Genomic DNA, 16,964 nt, shown 5'->3' with positions numbered 1-16,964 from the left:
ACCAGCTTAAAAACTTTGTCCTTTTACAGGAATTTATCTTAGAAAAAAAATAAAGAAATCAAAACCTGCAAGAGCCATACAGTTATGTTGAAGTAACGCATGACAAAATACACCTGCAGAGAAAAAAATCCTCCTCAGATGGTGTTCTGATTAAATGACAGATAGGAGAGTAAAAAAATACGTCTGCCATTCTTGGATATTCCTAATGAAACATTTTCAGAATCAATGCTATTTAAGCATGCTTAATACAAGGACAGCTTAGGAAATTGGGTATACCACCAGTTAGATTTTTACTATTGCAAGTTTCAACCCAAGCAAACATGTACTTCTACCACTTCACAATTTGGATTAAATAGAAAATTTCTAGGATAGCTCTCCCATCCAATTCTCATTTTACATTTGAAGAAACGATCAGTTTCATTTCTTCATCAGCTTCATCAGTGAAGCCATCAGCTACACAAATTTACATGATTGTTTGGGTGCAGCTACCATTACCAGACATGAAAATCTGTTATATGCTGTCATTTTTCATAACCTCTCTTGCTCTGTTCATTAGTACTGCAAAATGTAGTGTTTGAAATCAAAGAACCAAAATACATTTAATAATCCCCAAGTGCGTCATTACTAGGAACTTCATCACCATGTTGTAAAGGAAGAAATCTCACATTCTGTACAGCGATGTTTCTGTAGCAGAAACACTCTCTTATGAAAAGGTAAACTATGGAAAATATTCAATATGCAATACTTGGAGAAGGCTATGATTCATTCTCTATTATAAAATAGTAATACCTCGCAATTCCCCATCTGAATACCACTTATCCCTGAGGAACCCAAACCAGTTAGCTAACTTGCCATCTATAAGAATTATTTCCATGCTCCCGAAATCCAATCAGTTCCTTTGAACATAATGAAGCAGCTGTTTAATCTTGAAAAACAACCATATTAAAAAATGAAACCATATGAGATATAAGCATGCTTAATCAAAACCAGAGGACAAATGTAGTCAGAACCTATTCAAAGAGAATTTTGGCAGAGATGGGGACAAAGAGTGGGAAGAAAAAAAGCTGTGAAAAGAATGGTCTATTACACCTGCATCTGTTACATACACAAAGCATTTTGGGTACGTGGGTCATGATGCCAATGTAGTACCTCTTCACTGCTCCCCTTTCCTGTAGAAGGAGGATTATGGAGTCAGAAAATGCCTGGGGTGTGACACTTCAATGTACAAGGTATAGCGTCTGGTTTATCCACTACTCTTGCTGAACCCTCCCACTGCATATACACAAAGGGCCTTGGGCCGGGCACCAAGATTCTTCCTTCAGTGAAGGAGGTGAAGGATCAAATTCTCTCTTGGCAGCCTCCCCAAGCTGCTCTTACTGTTCAGGAAGAGGCTAAAGAGGGAGAAACAGGAACTCTCACAGCCTAAAGAACCTCTTGAGGACATCAGCAGCAGAAGAGGCAGCATAGTAGATGGCCCATCGTTTCCCAAACCGGGGTCCGGGACGTACATCCTTCTCTCCAGGCTTTCAGAACTCTCCAGCATAAACCCCTCTCTGTTGGACACTATTCAACAGTTTGAATATATTAAGAATTTCGTAAGGAGCAGTGATTTATGAGATGATGTCAAGTCTGAATGCTTCACAAAACTGCTGAAGTCCCTGTGGCCCTCAGTAGCCTTGGTTTTAACAGACCTACTTTCCTACCACCTCACCTCCCAGGTTGCTCCAGTCTCCCCAGGCTTGCAAAAGTCCACAGCTCTGGGGCACTAGAACAAAATTTCTTTTAAACAAGTAGCTTCAGAACCTAGGCCAGCCCTACAGCTAGTATCTTTAAAAGTATCTTTTGTCACATTAGCAAAATAGATGCTATATGTACAAAACAAGTCCAAGTTCCTTCTGGTTTATGATCTTTGAAATTGAATGGTGAAACTGAACTGAAATTGGACTGTTCATTCTGAACAGTGAAAGATTTACAGCCTAAAGGATGTTTTTCAGAGTTCACTGAAATATTTAGTATCCAAATCCACTAAAAGCCCTTATCTGGCCACATTCATCTAGTTGATGGATGCCCCTTCTTACTGACTTGCCAGCCTGCCTCCTTGGGAGATCAGATATCCCCAGAGGATGGGCTGTCATTAGTGGCCCTGTTCCCAGGGGTGTTTTAAATCAATAATTTGAATACACCTCCATACACTAGTGTAATGAATAGCAAAGGAGAAGTGCAATTCTTGCTGTCCTTGCTGAAATATTGCAGAATTAGGTCACCTTATATTAGCACAAGCACAAAGATAGTTCTCCTGAAGTAATTAAACGTGGGAGAGATTTTTATTATGGAGCAAGTTTGGCTTTGAATAATACAAATTACTGTTATTTATTTGTGATTGGAATGAGAACTGTGTTCTATATATAGTTGTATAAGAATTCTAAGGTGAATGCTATGTTTCTTCAATTAGCTGATTTAAAACAGAAAAGACATGAACTCATATGATAATTCTACTTAGTATCAAAATCTTGAGGTCTGAAGTGCTGAATTATAAAGATGCTTTCATCTTCAAAGCTGGTTCTAGATGTAAGAGCAGCAGGAAAGCCCTGCAGATAGATGAGATTTAGCATCCTCATTTTCAGATGACAAACTGAGGCAAGGAGAGACTTGATGAGGTCTTGGTCAGGCCACACAACGAGGTCAAGTGTGAAGTTAAACAAAAACCCAGGTAGCTCCGTCTTCTGTGCTCAACCCATTGGCTTTGACTGAATATGCCACCGTACTCAGGCACCTGCCTGAGCTGAAGTGCAGGACATGCCCCAGCCCAGGCTGAGAACTTCAGTGAGACTGCAACTACTCCTGCAGCTACTGTGACACACTGCTGGCAAGTAGTAAAACATACTGGGTTCCTTGGAAGAATGTAGGAGATACTACGTGTCTCGAAGTTGAGGTGCAGACTTAAAGTCGAGTACTGTGTGCAGTTGTGGACAAAGTACAGAGGACAATAATTTTTGGAGAGTGTACAGAGGAGAGTGATGAAGATGGTGAAGGGCCTAGAGGGGAAGACGTATAAGGAGCAGCTGAGGTCACTTGGCCTGTTCAACCTGGGGAAGAGGAGGTAGAGGGGAGACCTCATCGCAGTCTACAACTTCCTCGCAAGGGGGAGTGGAGAGGCAGGTGACCCATTCTCTGTAATCAGCAGTGATAGGACCCACGGGAACGGGGTTAAGCTGAGGCAGGGGAAATTTAGGCTGGACATCAGGAAGAGGTCTTCACCAAGAGGGTGGTCGCACACTGGAACAGGCTCCCCAGTGAAGTAGTCTCTGCACCAAGCCTGTCTGAATTTAAGAAGCGATTGGACTGTGCACTTAGTCACATCGTCTATAATTTTGGGTAGACCTGTGCGGTACCAGTAGTCACATCGTCTATAATTTTGGGTAGACCTGTGCGGTACCAGGAGTTGGACCTGATGATCTTTATGGGTCCCTTCCAACTCAGGATATTCTGATTCTATGATCTCCAATCTAGCATGAAAGTTTTGAGAATGGTTCAGAAAATGTACACAGGCATCATTATTAGGAATCAGCTGACATGCTTTTCTTGTGAGATTGGATAAATGATACACTAGGGTCTTCTAGAGATTCTAGCAATGTCTGTGTAACGATCTTCTTAGGCAACTTCAATGACAGCACACCTCTACAGGCAACTATCCTTGCCTGATATTAAGCTCCAAGTTAGCAGCTTTAATTTGTGCTTGGGCTAACGAGTTACTAGCATACTGCAGTAACCAAGTCACTATGTTTGGAATCAATCCAAAATCCAAATTCTCTTCAACTGTGCAAAGAATGTTGTATATTTTTTCAGTGTATCAAGATTTATGGCCTTCAATAGGAAAAAAATTGCACAAATGAATATTAAACCTTGCTTGAAGTGCATTTTTTTCAAACTGAAAGCACTTTTTTTTTTTTTCCCTTGGTATTTCCAACAATATATTGGCCAAAGCTTTTGTTTGTTGTCTTCTGTTTTCAAGGGCAAGCTCTACTGTGATAAAGCAAACTTAGATGAATGGGTGGGATTTGTCGCACTAACCAACAAGGATTTCATGGAAGTATGTTTCAAAAGCCAGTGCTGAGGAAATTCCATTAAACTTTCTATGGTGGGCTTGGGGGAAGGGAAAAATCAATGCCCTGTCATGTGAAGAGGCAGCAGTGATGTTCCACAGGCAGCAAAACCTCAAGATTCCAGCTGCTCATAATTGCTAAACACACGATGAAATACAAGTCAGGCACAAATGTTTCTGTGTATAAATGTAATGCGTTTCCTGTGCCACTATTTGTGGGATGTGCTTCTTAAGCATTCAGGGACTGCTAATTTATTTTTGCAAATGAATGCAGTACAGGCCTTTAGAATGGCTACTACTAATTGGAAAAAAAAAATCTGTTCCCTCTGAGTGGTAGATTTCTTACTCAGCGCATGCACTTCATTTCAGATTGGTTACTTTTTGAGACAGGACTGTATTTTGACAGGTTGCCTGGTGCACTTCAGAAGTACAATAACAGTAATGTTAAAATTATTCCTGTTGTAAATATTTCAGTTTTTAAAAAAGAAGAGTCACTTAAAGGACCAATTAGGGATTACACTTAATCACTAGTAAATAGTTTCTTAATCACTAGTAAATAGTTTGTGTGTGGACGATTTGCAGTTTGCTGAAGAGGCTTCAGTTTGTTCTGCCCCTTTAGTAAATACTAATAAACAATTACGTTACATTAAAACAGAATCAACTTTAGATCCCTCTTTTCAGGGCTAATGTACTATCGCTGGGCTTTTGCATTTTCTTTTTAACAGATAACCACGAGCTGCTAGAAAAAAGTGGAATAAGCATTATAGTCAATCTGTTTTCTGCTATCTTATCCTGATGAAGAAAAAAATCAAAAATACCTGAACAATGACAGTTCCCATCAATTTGTATGAAACTGATCTCTGAGTGATTTTCAAATCACAGAAGGAAAAAAAAAGTGCAAGTGTAGCACCTTTTAACTGCTTCCCTTTATCCAACAGTTCTCCAGGAGGGTAATCGTATTAGCATGACACTCCTGTCTCTGGCACTGGCTGCAAAGAGGAACAATTCTGAGGTCCCATGGTACTTTAAATATTACTACTGGCCATTGAGACAAACACAGATTGGTCTCCTGGGAGACAAGGCAATAGTGAGACAGTGAAGTTTGTGTGAACCACAGGGAAAATTTTCCCATGTAATGGACCTCTGGATCTTTTCCAGCAATTCCGCTTTTGTAGTTTCTGACCCAAGCTTTTATCCTGCTCCTGCATTCTGTTGGTGCTGATAGGGAGAAAAAGATGGGCCTGGAGTCACTGGCAGGAAACAAGGATCTCAAAACAAAGAGTACACGCAATCCAGCTACCAAGTCCAAAGCAGCATGGGAATAATCCCAGGGCAGTAAGGACTGTGGTAGCATTTAGTGAAGTGGGAATCTGGAGATAACAGTAGTGTTGCAAAAAAAGAACAATTTAAAAAAAAATAAAAAATGGTTTCTGTAAACAAAATAAGGCTGCTACTTGATCCAGTAATGCAGGGCATATTCATATCACTCAATGATGTCTTGAAATCTCTGTATTTTGATTAGTCACTTCACTCTCATCTGAATCTACTGTCTATATAAAGGTATTTAAACTGTGTTTGACCTTGATGGCAGACATCTCCCAAGACTGTAGTGCCCACTACTTCCTCCTCCACCACACCAACACTGTGGTACAGACTCAGCAAACTCAGAGACATTTGGTGCCTGTTAAGACAACATCCAGCTGCCAGCTCACTTCCAGACTGCCTCTCTCAAGGGCTTCATGGGAAAAGAAAGGGATTAGGCTGTGAACTGGATGAAACAGTCTTATCTCTGAGCCTTCTCTTCTCCTAAGACCTGTCAGAAGTAGGCAGAAACTTACGTGCATTTGCACATATGTTTGTAAGCTGTACACCAAATCTTCCAGGTAGTGCAGTAGGCCTGGTCACATGCTTGAGAAGGGGGCCTGCACCTTACACATGTCCCTTACTTCTAAAGTAAGCTGTGTAGTCTGCCCAGCTAGAAACATTGGAGCTGCAAAAACTGGGGCTCTACAGCAGAATAGCTCAAGAATTAGTATTTTTGCAGTGAAGGAAAGTCTAGCTACACCTGTAATTCTAATTTTTATTCTACTCTATCATAAATTTCCTTCACATTCTCTAGCCTGAAACAATACCAGTTTCATAGAAAGGTAAAGGTTTGCATTAACACATTTCTTACCAGAAGACGCTTTCCCAGGATGTTTTCCACAAGTTTGAAGTCATTGCGTAACTGTTTGCTCTTGGAACTGGTGCCTTCCATTTCTTCATCAGCATAAAAGCGGAAATATAAGGATTCATCCTTAAATTCACTTTTCTCCAGAACTGGAAACAATATGCATGAAACACATACATGCATTTGCACAGAGAAAGAAAGAGAAAAACAAAAAATAAAGTTAAAGGAAATCTTAAACATTTCACTTGTCTTTACAGAGCAAAGACCAGATGCATCCCCGTCAGTCAGCTATTCAGCTCTATATTTTTTAAGCTACTACTGTATTTTAGGGCCATGCTTTTCTTTACAGTACAAAGTAGCTCATGATATGATGTTTGACCTCCTTGGCAAGTAGATTGCATATAAAATGCACAAGATCCCCTTGGAAGAAAGATGCTACACAATATGTTGTGCTCCTCTCCCATATCAAAAAGAATATAGTAAAACTACAAAAGGAAGAAAGAGAGGTAGAATGGTGGTTTTAAGATAAGGGATATGACAAAACAGGCTAAGACTTTTCAACCGAAAAAGAATGGAGAGGAAAGTAAGATCCACAACATTCTGGAAGGCATGATAAAGTTCTTTAACACATTTTCAAATACCAGACCTGGGGCTGCACAATAAAAGCAGCAAGTCACAATTTTGAAACTTGAAGAACTACTTCTTCATTTACCATGTACTTATGCTGTGGAACTCCTTGCCAAAGGGTGCTGTGAATACCGATGTTTACATGGGCTCAAAAGAGATCAAATTCTTTAAAGCAAATCAATTTTTCTTACACTCTTATCAAACACTAAGCAAATTTTCTACTAGTTACTTAAAATAATCTGCTCTCAAAAACACCGTTTTTGCAAGTGTTATTTATGATGTGAACTGGATGATTCATTGGACAAATGCTATTACACTCTGGGTACTTTGTATGTGCTACTCGATACCAATACTGATGTGGTTTGTTTACTTCCCCATTTCAGAAGCAGCATCACTAAGGATGGATGATGTCTCACTTGGCAATTTGGCACTTCAAATTTAGAAGCTTCAGAGGTTCAGCTTCAAGGATTGAACTTGCTGTAAAAGTAGCAGGAACTAAACAATTTTACTTTGCACCTGACATTTCTTGGGAGACATTTCAGTACAGGACTTTGTTTGTGCATTGGTTTGATGGCTCTGAAAGAGATGCAGTGAAAAAATATTCCCCTTCTAGCTTGTCTAGTCACTGCAGGGCCCATCATAACCACTAGCAAGGGGATTCACTGAGGAAGGTACTGGGTTCAGACATTTTGTGTAAGCTCAAAGGCTGCTTTTTGGACAGACCTGCTGGGATGCCTGCAGCTGTTTGCATGTCAGCATATATGGCACAGTATACAGAAAAGGGATTTTCAGACTCTGTCAGCTAATATGACTGCAGAGCTGCTTTAATTGGTTGTGGGGAGGGGTACTGATGCGTTACCATGATGCATGAAGCCGTTATTGCAGAGTCCGACACCCAGTGCGACAGCTTCCTCGCGAGTCTGACAGTCTCCCTAGAAACAGGAGAATAAATGTTACACCCCAGACAACTTCCTAAACTAAATTAATTCCCCTCCCCATCACATGGCTCGTGGCTTTGCAATTAGCAGGATTGCTCTTTGTAGGGAGGGAACAATAGAAAGCAATTAATATAGCTACCCCCACCTTGCCCAAATCCCATTCATTCCTATATATAGCATCTTTTCCCTCTGACAGGAACTAGGAGGACAAAGACCAGAACTCTGGAAAGCAGTTGTTTAACCTACAAAGGAGTATAATATTATTTCAATGTAAAGACTTTTTACTTGCAATCACAATGTCAGACTTCAGGGCCCATTAGCCACAGCTGACAAAACTCAGAGAGGTTAAGAGATCTTATCTATACTCAAAACCCAAGGAAACAAAATAAACAAACAAAACAAAACAACAAAACAAAACTGTGTAAACCCAGTGCATTGTCTGTGAACTCCAAAGGTCGTACTGGTTAAATCTGCAGTAGCACTCTCCTTCCTCACCCAGCAGACTGACAAAGGATTCAGTTGCTCACTAACTGGCAGCCTTCAGCATAGGATTTCAAAATAGGTACCAAAAGTGACTTACAAATTTACAAAGAAATCTGAAAAAACAGCATTAAATTTTGCATCTACGGTTCAGCTAAATATAAAATATACTCAGTTTTCTCCATGCATCTGCTAACTTGCAGCCACAAGTGAATACTTCTGCAAGCATGTTGATTGCATTTTTAGACAAACAATTTCTGAATAGTGCAGAGAAAAATCAGCAGAAACTACTAGTCTTACCCAGATAAAAAACATTTTTAACATTGGTTATGGCTGTAATCCAAGACTGTCTGCTTCCCAGTTCCCTGAGGGACACAAAAGAACCCGGGATCTCCTGTCTTGCTAAGAGCAGCCGCTCAGCTCACTCCAGCACGTAGGGGGGATCTGCTGCTTTGCAATGGGACTAGTTTAGCATCTGCAAAGGGACTATTTTAGCATTGTACTTTCGGTCATACTAAACTGGAAGCTGTATCCAACAAAAATACTGCAGCTTCTTTTTTCCCCTCCCATCTGGAGAACAAAGTACCCTGAAGTTCTAGCAGCACTGGCAGAGCAGTACATGGACTTTGTTTGAAAAAAAAAAACTAATTACAGACTGAGAGCCAGTGGAACATCAATGTATACTTCACATCCAACTAAGCAGAGCAGTTGCTATGTGCCAGGCAAATACTGGCAAAGAACACTACTATGGTGTAAAGATAGTACTTAAACACAGGATCAGTTCTTGTGACTCAGATGCATTACTAGCTCTTGATGAACGGACCTTCTGAGAACACGAAAAAGACATGACATTTACACATCAAGAAGTAAATAATGTTGTCTTGGTAGGAAGAAGACTGAGGTTGTTCTGGAGGAGCTGCCTCATTATGTAATCACACAAGGAGAGCCGAGCAAAGGGCTTTAATAAACTTGAAGTTTAACTTTCACTATAAACTAATTTCAATCTCTGTAGGTCTTTTCTCATTTTCAACATCCTGCCATGTGACAATCCTCAGTACTCATTTTGTGTTAATTTATGAGATAAATGGGTAGTTTATTTTACAGAGGCTGGGACTTAAAAATCTAATTTAGTCCTTCAACTGTAAATAAACTGAAGAAAAATGCCTTCTACTATTATTTTTTTAACCTTTAGGAATCTGCTTTTGTTTTAGGCAATAAGATCTGTATAGGAAGGCTCTAAAACTTCTACTACTACTACATCAGCCTGCTCGTGGTGATGATAGGTTGGCCTCAGATCACTCCCATAGCAATACAGAACACTCTAATTAGAAAAGGTAACTAAAAACAGATTATTTCAGCTCATCTGTAAGTCTTTCTAAATGTTATGTAGCGATTCATCCAAATACAAGGAAAGCAGTAACAAAAATCTTAAGGAAAAAGAACCACCTAAAAGCAGCAATCTTGACAGAATGAATCTCAGAAATTTTTTTCACACAGAAATTGCATGTGAAACTAAATACACTAGTCTTGACATAGTAATTTAGGTTTATTCAAATGCAATCACTGAATTCAAGTCAACAGAATTACAGAAACAGTTTACAGACAGAGAAGAATCATGTGCATTAGATGCTATTATTACTACTATTGCTGCTGCCACCATTAGTTTATTACTTCATGTTGCCTAGTTCTGGTGGCAATGTGATGTCTAAAGTCCTAATCATGGACTATGGCTGGTTGTTTTGAGATGTATAAGCTCAGGGATGAAGATAGTTGCTTACAGCTACTGTAGGAGAAAAAAAAAGCAGATAAACACAGATGAGTCAAGAAGAAAAAACAAACCACTTCTAAATATTTTATTAATATCATGGAAAAGGTGAGTTTTAAGATTATGAGTGTATCAGGTTTGCAGACAATTATCAAGTGTTCCTTCTCAAACAGAAGAGGTGCTCACTCCTTTCAAGTGGCAACATACAGAGGTACAATATGTGCTGCAATGGAATGGAGTGGATGGATGGGAAGACAAGAGAATGACAGAAGCAAGAGGCATAAAGGATCTATCTTACCAGTAGGTTTCTACTTCATAGCAACATTTTATCACAGACTATTTCTGGAGGTCTGGATGTAAATCTTTGGGCAGATAGAAAAGCACTGTTTTTGTGATACTGCCCTTTAGTGAACCCTCAGTAGCACCTGAGATTCTGTGATCTACAAGTGCTCTCATGTTTATGTGAGGTCTGTGTTCATCTTTGTTCTCAGTCTACTGGCAGAGGGAGAAAGATTAGGTTGCAAAATAAAGCCAAGAGGGTGCAGAATCAATGAAACAATGAGATCCTTCCCTTCAAGAATTGCTTCTAAGCACCTGAAATACAGTTGACTCAATTTCTTTGATTAGAAAAGAAGTTCCTACTATTTTACAGTGTTCAGTCTTATTTGTAAAGGTCAAGGAAATGAAAAACAGCTTTCTTATTAGGAAAGGCTCCTCCTGGCATTTACAGTCTAAATTGCAAACAGATACAAGAGGGACTATCTTTGAAGACAATCATCTCTATCCCAACTATATCTAATCTAACAGAACAACAGACCACACTGTTTTTGTGCACCATTTCTAAACTTAAATCACGATGCAAATTGATTGTCAGAAGAAGAAATAAATATCCCAGCATTTTTGTGTAACAGGTAGTTATCAAATCAGACAATAACAACAATATTTTCAAGAACAGATTCCTAACGTTAAACTGACAAGCAGATATTTGAGCAGTTAAGTAAATGCACTGCTTTGTAAAATGCTGAACATTCAATAGCTCCTACTAAAACCTATTGTTAGCTGGTATGGTCAAAGTATGAATGGTTGCTAGAAAATGATTCCATCTGGTATGAAAACTTCAAGCAAATTGTCTTGGAAATTACTGTTTTTAAGGATCTACAAGCAAAGTGATTTTGTTACAAAGACTGAAATTCATCTAAGTTGCAGGCAGTGATTTAAATATTTATATGCTCCCTTTAATGGAGCACAGAAGAATTTTCTTTCATCGGTGCATCTGTGTGCATGTATGCATGCACACATACACTATATAAATTACATCATCTTCTGTATCTCCGTTTCTGGCTTTAGTACAATCGAGTTCGATCTTAATGTAAAGTTCAGCAAACAGGAGAACAGCGAGATTAACCTACCAGAAGGAAGAATAATGGGGAAGGTAATGAGCTACATTTTTCCAGACCAAGAGCTGATCTTTTATGTTGTTCTTTGAGTCTTTCTGCTGCCTATGGCACTACGATTAGCTATTATAATGGTGAGATTAGCCTGATTACGTCTCTCTTCTTTGGCCAAAGCAAACTTTTTTTCCTCAGCTTTCCATGAAAAGACCCTGTTAAATTACAAGTAACTGATACAACAATTTCAGTACTAACATGCTTGCTCTCTTCCAGGCTCTTAAGAGGAAAGCAATCAACTACTCCTTTCTCACTCAGTTATTTGGCACAGAATAACCTTAAATCATAGCAATCTTATTAATGTAGAAGGATGTCAAGTGCAATTGCAGGAAACATCTCTGAAGGACAACATCCCTGATAGTTAAGAGGTCTGATTCTAACTCAAACTAGCCGTCTTTTATGTCATTTTGTCAGTATTGGACTTGATGTGATTGTGAATCTGACCATCATATAAGACAAGCCCAGAATGTGCAGTAGACTCTATGGCAGTGAGCAACAGCATACCCTCTCCTTTTAGACTGCTTTAGTCTAACAAAGGTAAATTTTTAATTCCCCAATCTACAGGCTTTTCCCTGTAATTACAAGTTAAGTATTGGGCAACTCCAATTTCTAAAGACAGTGATTCAGTGATTTTATTTACTTTTAAATGAAACTGAAAAAATAAACTACTTGTCAAAGACAGCAATATCTTAAAAATTTCTTACCTGTGCGATAAGCCAATCCACTAGTTTGCTTGCAGGAATTACTGATTTGTAGGTCTTCAGGTGATAGTCACGATCTCTAATTAAGAAAGAGAATTTGGGGAAAATCAGGACAAAAGGTAAATACGTCTTTACACTCTAAACCTAAATATACTATTACAATCCACTGTTATGAAATTGAGGAAAGAATTATAGATGAAAAAAACTATGACACTCCCAGCCATAAATAAGTAAGACAAGCAATAGGAAGCAGATACCTTCCTATCTTTAGAAGCATGGAGTTTTTAAAATTTTCTAAAAACTTGAATTAAGGAGATATTTTAAATCAATACAGAGCAGTAATATTTTAAATTTCTCTTGATGTTTTTTCAAGCTGTCTTCAATGAGCTCATATTCCTGCCAGGACATTCTTTCCACAAATGCACCGAGCTTCTTCTTTAACTCAGGTTAGCATATTGCCACCATTGTGCCTGTTGAAAATCGCATTCTTCTAGCAGGAAATCATATTGTTTCCATCCTAACGGCAATCGTACCCAGTTTATATTTACTGGGTCTGTGCCAGGTCCATCTGTTAGGTTAAACAGTTCTGCTTTTTAAGTGTTTGCCCACTGACATTCATAGGCAGTCACCCTGCATATTCCCTCTGTGAGCCCTTTTGCTAGGTTCCCTGAATTAAGGACCTTTTAGCCTACTCTGTCAAGAGAGATTCTGCTGATTGTCCTCACCTGTTTGGATTTTACTTCCTTGAGCAAAATACCTGAGCAGCCAGATACAAATAGAGTGTTCCTTTATGGCATTAGCTAATTTCAGTCAGTGCAAATGAAAAAGAAGTGTTACATTTAGATCTTGTAACACAACTTGTACCATCTCACATTCAGCCCTTCTAGGCAGCAGCACTGGTCCTGAAATCAGGCAATGAAACGCCATTGTAAGTTACTGCATTTTGCAGTTTCCTTCCATTCATCTCCTCAGAGCGATGGAGATAGCTGATGTTTTCAGTCTTTCACATAGTACTTCTGAAGAATTTTGATACAAATATAAGAGTAGTATGTGTCTCAGAACATTGGGCTCTAACACCTTTCTCCTCCAGGTCACTACATTCAATCCTGCTCATGAGGGAGTGAAAAGATCTTTCCATTTTAAGCCTGTTTATCGGCTGACATGAAAAAAGTTTGGTGGTCTTGATCCAGTTCCTAGTTCCACATCACAAAAGCCACTACTGCAATTCATTTGCATTAATTGGCTCTCTCTTTTTAAGAGCCTCAGTAGAGAGGCCAAATCCTGAATGGGCCATGGAGAATTAATTCTCCTCTCACCCTCGGAGGTGATCCTTCTATTTCAAGCCTGAGGTCCACTGGCATGACTGTGGAAGGAAACTTTCACAGCCACTGTGACTGTTTTACAGTCTGGATATATCTGTAACAGCATCTCAAGAGAAGACCTTAGTGTTTTGTTCTGTCAGATCGACCTCCTTCATCAGCACCACACCATCTAATACTTCCTTCTTTTCTAAAAATCTAAAATCAAAGCACCATCTAAAACTTCATACTACCTATGTTTCCCTTTCGCTAATCATCTACAGATAAAAATATGCTGTGACTTTCTTTTGTAATTAAATGCAGCAGAAAAGCAGAATGCAGGGTGTGAGAAATTAGAAAGGGAAACAGAACTTTCAAAACTTGGTACTAAAAAAAAAAAAACAAGCATGACAGCATTTCCATAAATATATCCTCAGAACAAAAGTTTTCCTCATAGTGCTTAGGCATATTTTTCACCTTGTCTTCCAGTAATGTGCTAAGCCCAGCACAAAACTGTGGGAGTTTTCTGGGCAGTTTTCCCCTCTTATACTCTTATCTTGAGAAAATGTGCTTTTGAAATGTCAGAACAATAAAGGAAAGCATTAAAATATTGAGTACTAATGAGTAGGGGTTTCCAGATTGTGAGAAGCAACTCCCTATGTTTTAATAGAGATGCTGGCATAGAGCTTTGAATAAACTCGCACTAGGATCTTGCTCCGAGGCCAGTTTTTCACTGCTTGTTCTTAAATGCTTATCCAGAATGAATATTTCAACATTAGTTCACTGACTTTTTCCCCCTTTCAATTTAGCCTGAACAAGAGAGGAGCACGCATCACAGAATGTTATCCACAACCACAACCTGCAGGTGAACAGTCAAATATAGAAGTGGGAACCATTGAAATGTTGGCAGAACCTTGCTGCCGCACAGAAACTAGAGAAATATAATGTTCCCCACAGGCTGTATTTCATCTACACACTGAAATATTGTCCATTAAACATATAAACAGGGAACAAGTTTTCCTGCCCTCACAAACTGCCCTGAAGTAGGTCAGAGACATATTCAGAACCTCTTCTATATCTAACATTCTTCTGAAACCTTTCATACATCATTCCTCAAAGTAGCATGCTTTTTTGCAAGTGTGGTACAATACCTTGTCCTCAAAGTACATTAATGTCAGACTCTACTTAAAAAAAAACATAAAGACAAAAGTTGCATACACTCTCCCAAGCCACAAGGGAAGACAACTAAGCAAAAACGTATTCCATGGCTGCCCACAAAATAATTGAATGGTGAACTTTGATTCCTCCAGATTCTCTTGGCACTTGCACCAGGCACTGCAAGAAGTTTTCCTGATTTTCTAGAAGTAACGTTGCACTATGAAAAGATCTTTCCCACCCTGATAGCATGATTGCAGGTATCAGCAGTCTGAAGATTCCAAACACAGCAGTGGTCCAAAGGCAGAGCAGAAAGTCAAAGGGTTTGCACAAATAACTTTTGGCAAAAAACTACCTCCTGAAATGTTAGGCTTATCAGAGGCAAAAAGATATGAACAGAAGACATGAAAAGATGTCTAATAAGGAAATAAAGGAAGGGTGAGTAGGAAAGCAAATGGCTGGAAGAAGAGCCCAAACATACTCAAAATGTTCAGTCTGTCCAGAAGGATCCTAAAAATTCTGAGTCTGCAAATTTTTCACTGGTCACACGCAGTTTAGTTACATGCTGCTACAAGTACGATACAGATTACTCCTGATATACGAAGGTTCTCCAGCTGAGATTTATTACAAAAGCAGCACATTGATAAAACAGCGCAGGACAGGCCTGTGGTAGTAATTTTCTCTTTGCCGATTCCCTAAAGCTTAAGACTACATCCCTCTCGCTTTGCAGGTAACCTGAGGCCAGAGACATTTCTTCAGGTTTGCTTAACATTTTTCCTACGTTGCATGTGAATTACCATCTTAAGGAGTGAAATGTGTGTGTGTGTACAAATACACACACATCCATACACATCACTACTTTGCCTACCAGGGCTGCATCACACTTTCCTGCTCTCCTTACCCTTCAGGCTGACTGAAATCTCTATTATTGTAGAATGGCTATTCTGGCAAAAACAGAAACAAACAAACAACAACAACAAAAACAATTTACAATCAATATGGCTTATAAAGTGTAACTATCTTTGCAGCTGCTTAACTCAGGGACAAGAGGGAAACTGTACTGAATTTAGGACTTCTTCCTCATCCAATTTTTCTATGTAAAAATTAAATTCTCTTCAGTAAAAATGCCCAATTCTCAATCATAGGCAACTAAACAGAACACGAGTGGTTCACGGTGGGTTCCATTACAGGCCAGAAATGTTCATCTGATGTCACAGTAAGGCAACGATGATTGCAAATCATCTCCTGTGGGCTGGGAGGCTTAACTAACTGCAAGTAATAAATAATAAATAATAAATAATAAAATAAAATAAAATAAAATAAAATAAAATAAAATAACATAACATAAAATAAAATAACATAAAATAAAATAACAAAATAAAATAAAATAAAATAATGTAATAAAAGAATAGAGGTAAGTTCCCTCTATTCTTTAGAATTCATTTATATAAAGCCAAGTTCTGAAGACTCCATTCAAGATTTTCTTTTTTTTTTTTTTTTTCATATTACAATTTCATGTTTTATTTCACTTTTGATTGGTTGTTGTTTGTTTAGGGCTCTTTGAATGAAAGCATTCTAGCATCGCGTTGGCATCTGCTCACATCACTTCAGCATCTGTTTACATTTTCTATAACCAAATAATACATCATCTACACTACAAAATCTGCCCTGAATCAGTAGTCACTCATTAATCACACCTACTTTATCTCACAGAAAATGCCAGAATACACAAATAAACTTGTGGCATGCTAATAGCTCTCGTGAACTGGAAGAAGAAGCACATGCCAGGAAGAATGCAACACCAGCCTTTCACTCTCCCAAAATCCAGTTCAAACATCCTCCAACAGAAGTCCAATTACAGAACTGAATTGTGGAGATAGGAGGAAAGTAAAAGAGCCACAAAAATGTTTATTACAGTTTATAATGAGAAAGAAGCAAGATTTAAATAGCAGCATGTTGTCCCTTTAACAAAGCCAGATACTGTATGTGAGGTGATCACGTAGGTGAACTTACTTTACCACTGGAGTATACAGGCAGTGTAGTCTGCAGTAGAGTCTCACACCCTGAAGAAGGAAAAATAGATGATATTATTACTTTTTTCTTTGTCCAAAAAATGCTGATTAGCTACAGCTAGCAAAACTTGGACACTGCTGTCTTTACTCAGCCAGAATTATCTATTGATTAACTGTTTTTCAAAACAAATCCTTTATCCTCTGTCAAACAATTTTTTCTTATTTCCCTGCCTCCAGAAACTGAAAAATACACTTTTATCTCTAATCA

General features: G+C 38.7%; 1 protein-coding gene across 4 annotated transcripts in view; it reads right to left on the bottom strand.

Moving 5' to 3' along the window:
- The window catches only part of PREX1 (phosphatidylinositol-3,4,5-trisphosphate dependent Rac exchange factor 1), a 176,386-nt gene that overhangs the window by 34,053 nt on the left and 125,369 nt on the right, over positions 1 to 16,964 (bottom strand). For all 4 annotated transcript variants that reach the window (XM_068701013.1, XM_068701012.1, XM_068701011.1 and 1 more), the window contains 4 exons: positions 16,698 to 16,747; positions 12,235 to 12,310; positions 7,759 to 7,831; positions 6,279 to 6,421 (listed from right to left, as the gene is read on the bottom strand). In XM_068701013.1, coding sequence (XP_068557114.1) covers positions 6,279 to 6,421; positions 7,759 to 7,831; positions 12,235 to 12,310; positions 16,698 to 16,747 — 342 coding nt within the window. The remainder of the gene's footprint in view (positions 1 to 6,278; positions 6,422 to 7,758; positions 7,832 to 12,234; positions 12,311 to 16,697; positions 16,748 to 16,964) is intronic.

The sequence above is a fragment of the Anas acuta genome, chromosome 16, assembly GCF_963932015.1.
Source record: "Anas acuta chromosome 16, bAnaAcu1.1, whole genome shotgun sequence".
Taxonomy (NCBI): domain Eukaryota; kingdom Metazoa; phylum Chordata; class Aves; order Anseriformes; family Anatidae; genus Anas; species Anas acuta.
The sequence above is the reverse complement of the archived record's forward strand: the minus strand, read 5'-3'. Positions and strand labels throughout refer to the sequence as shown.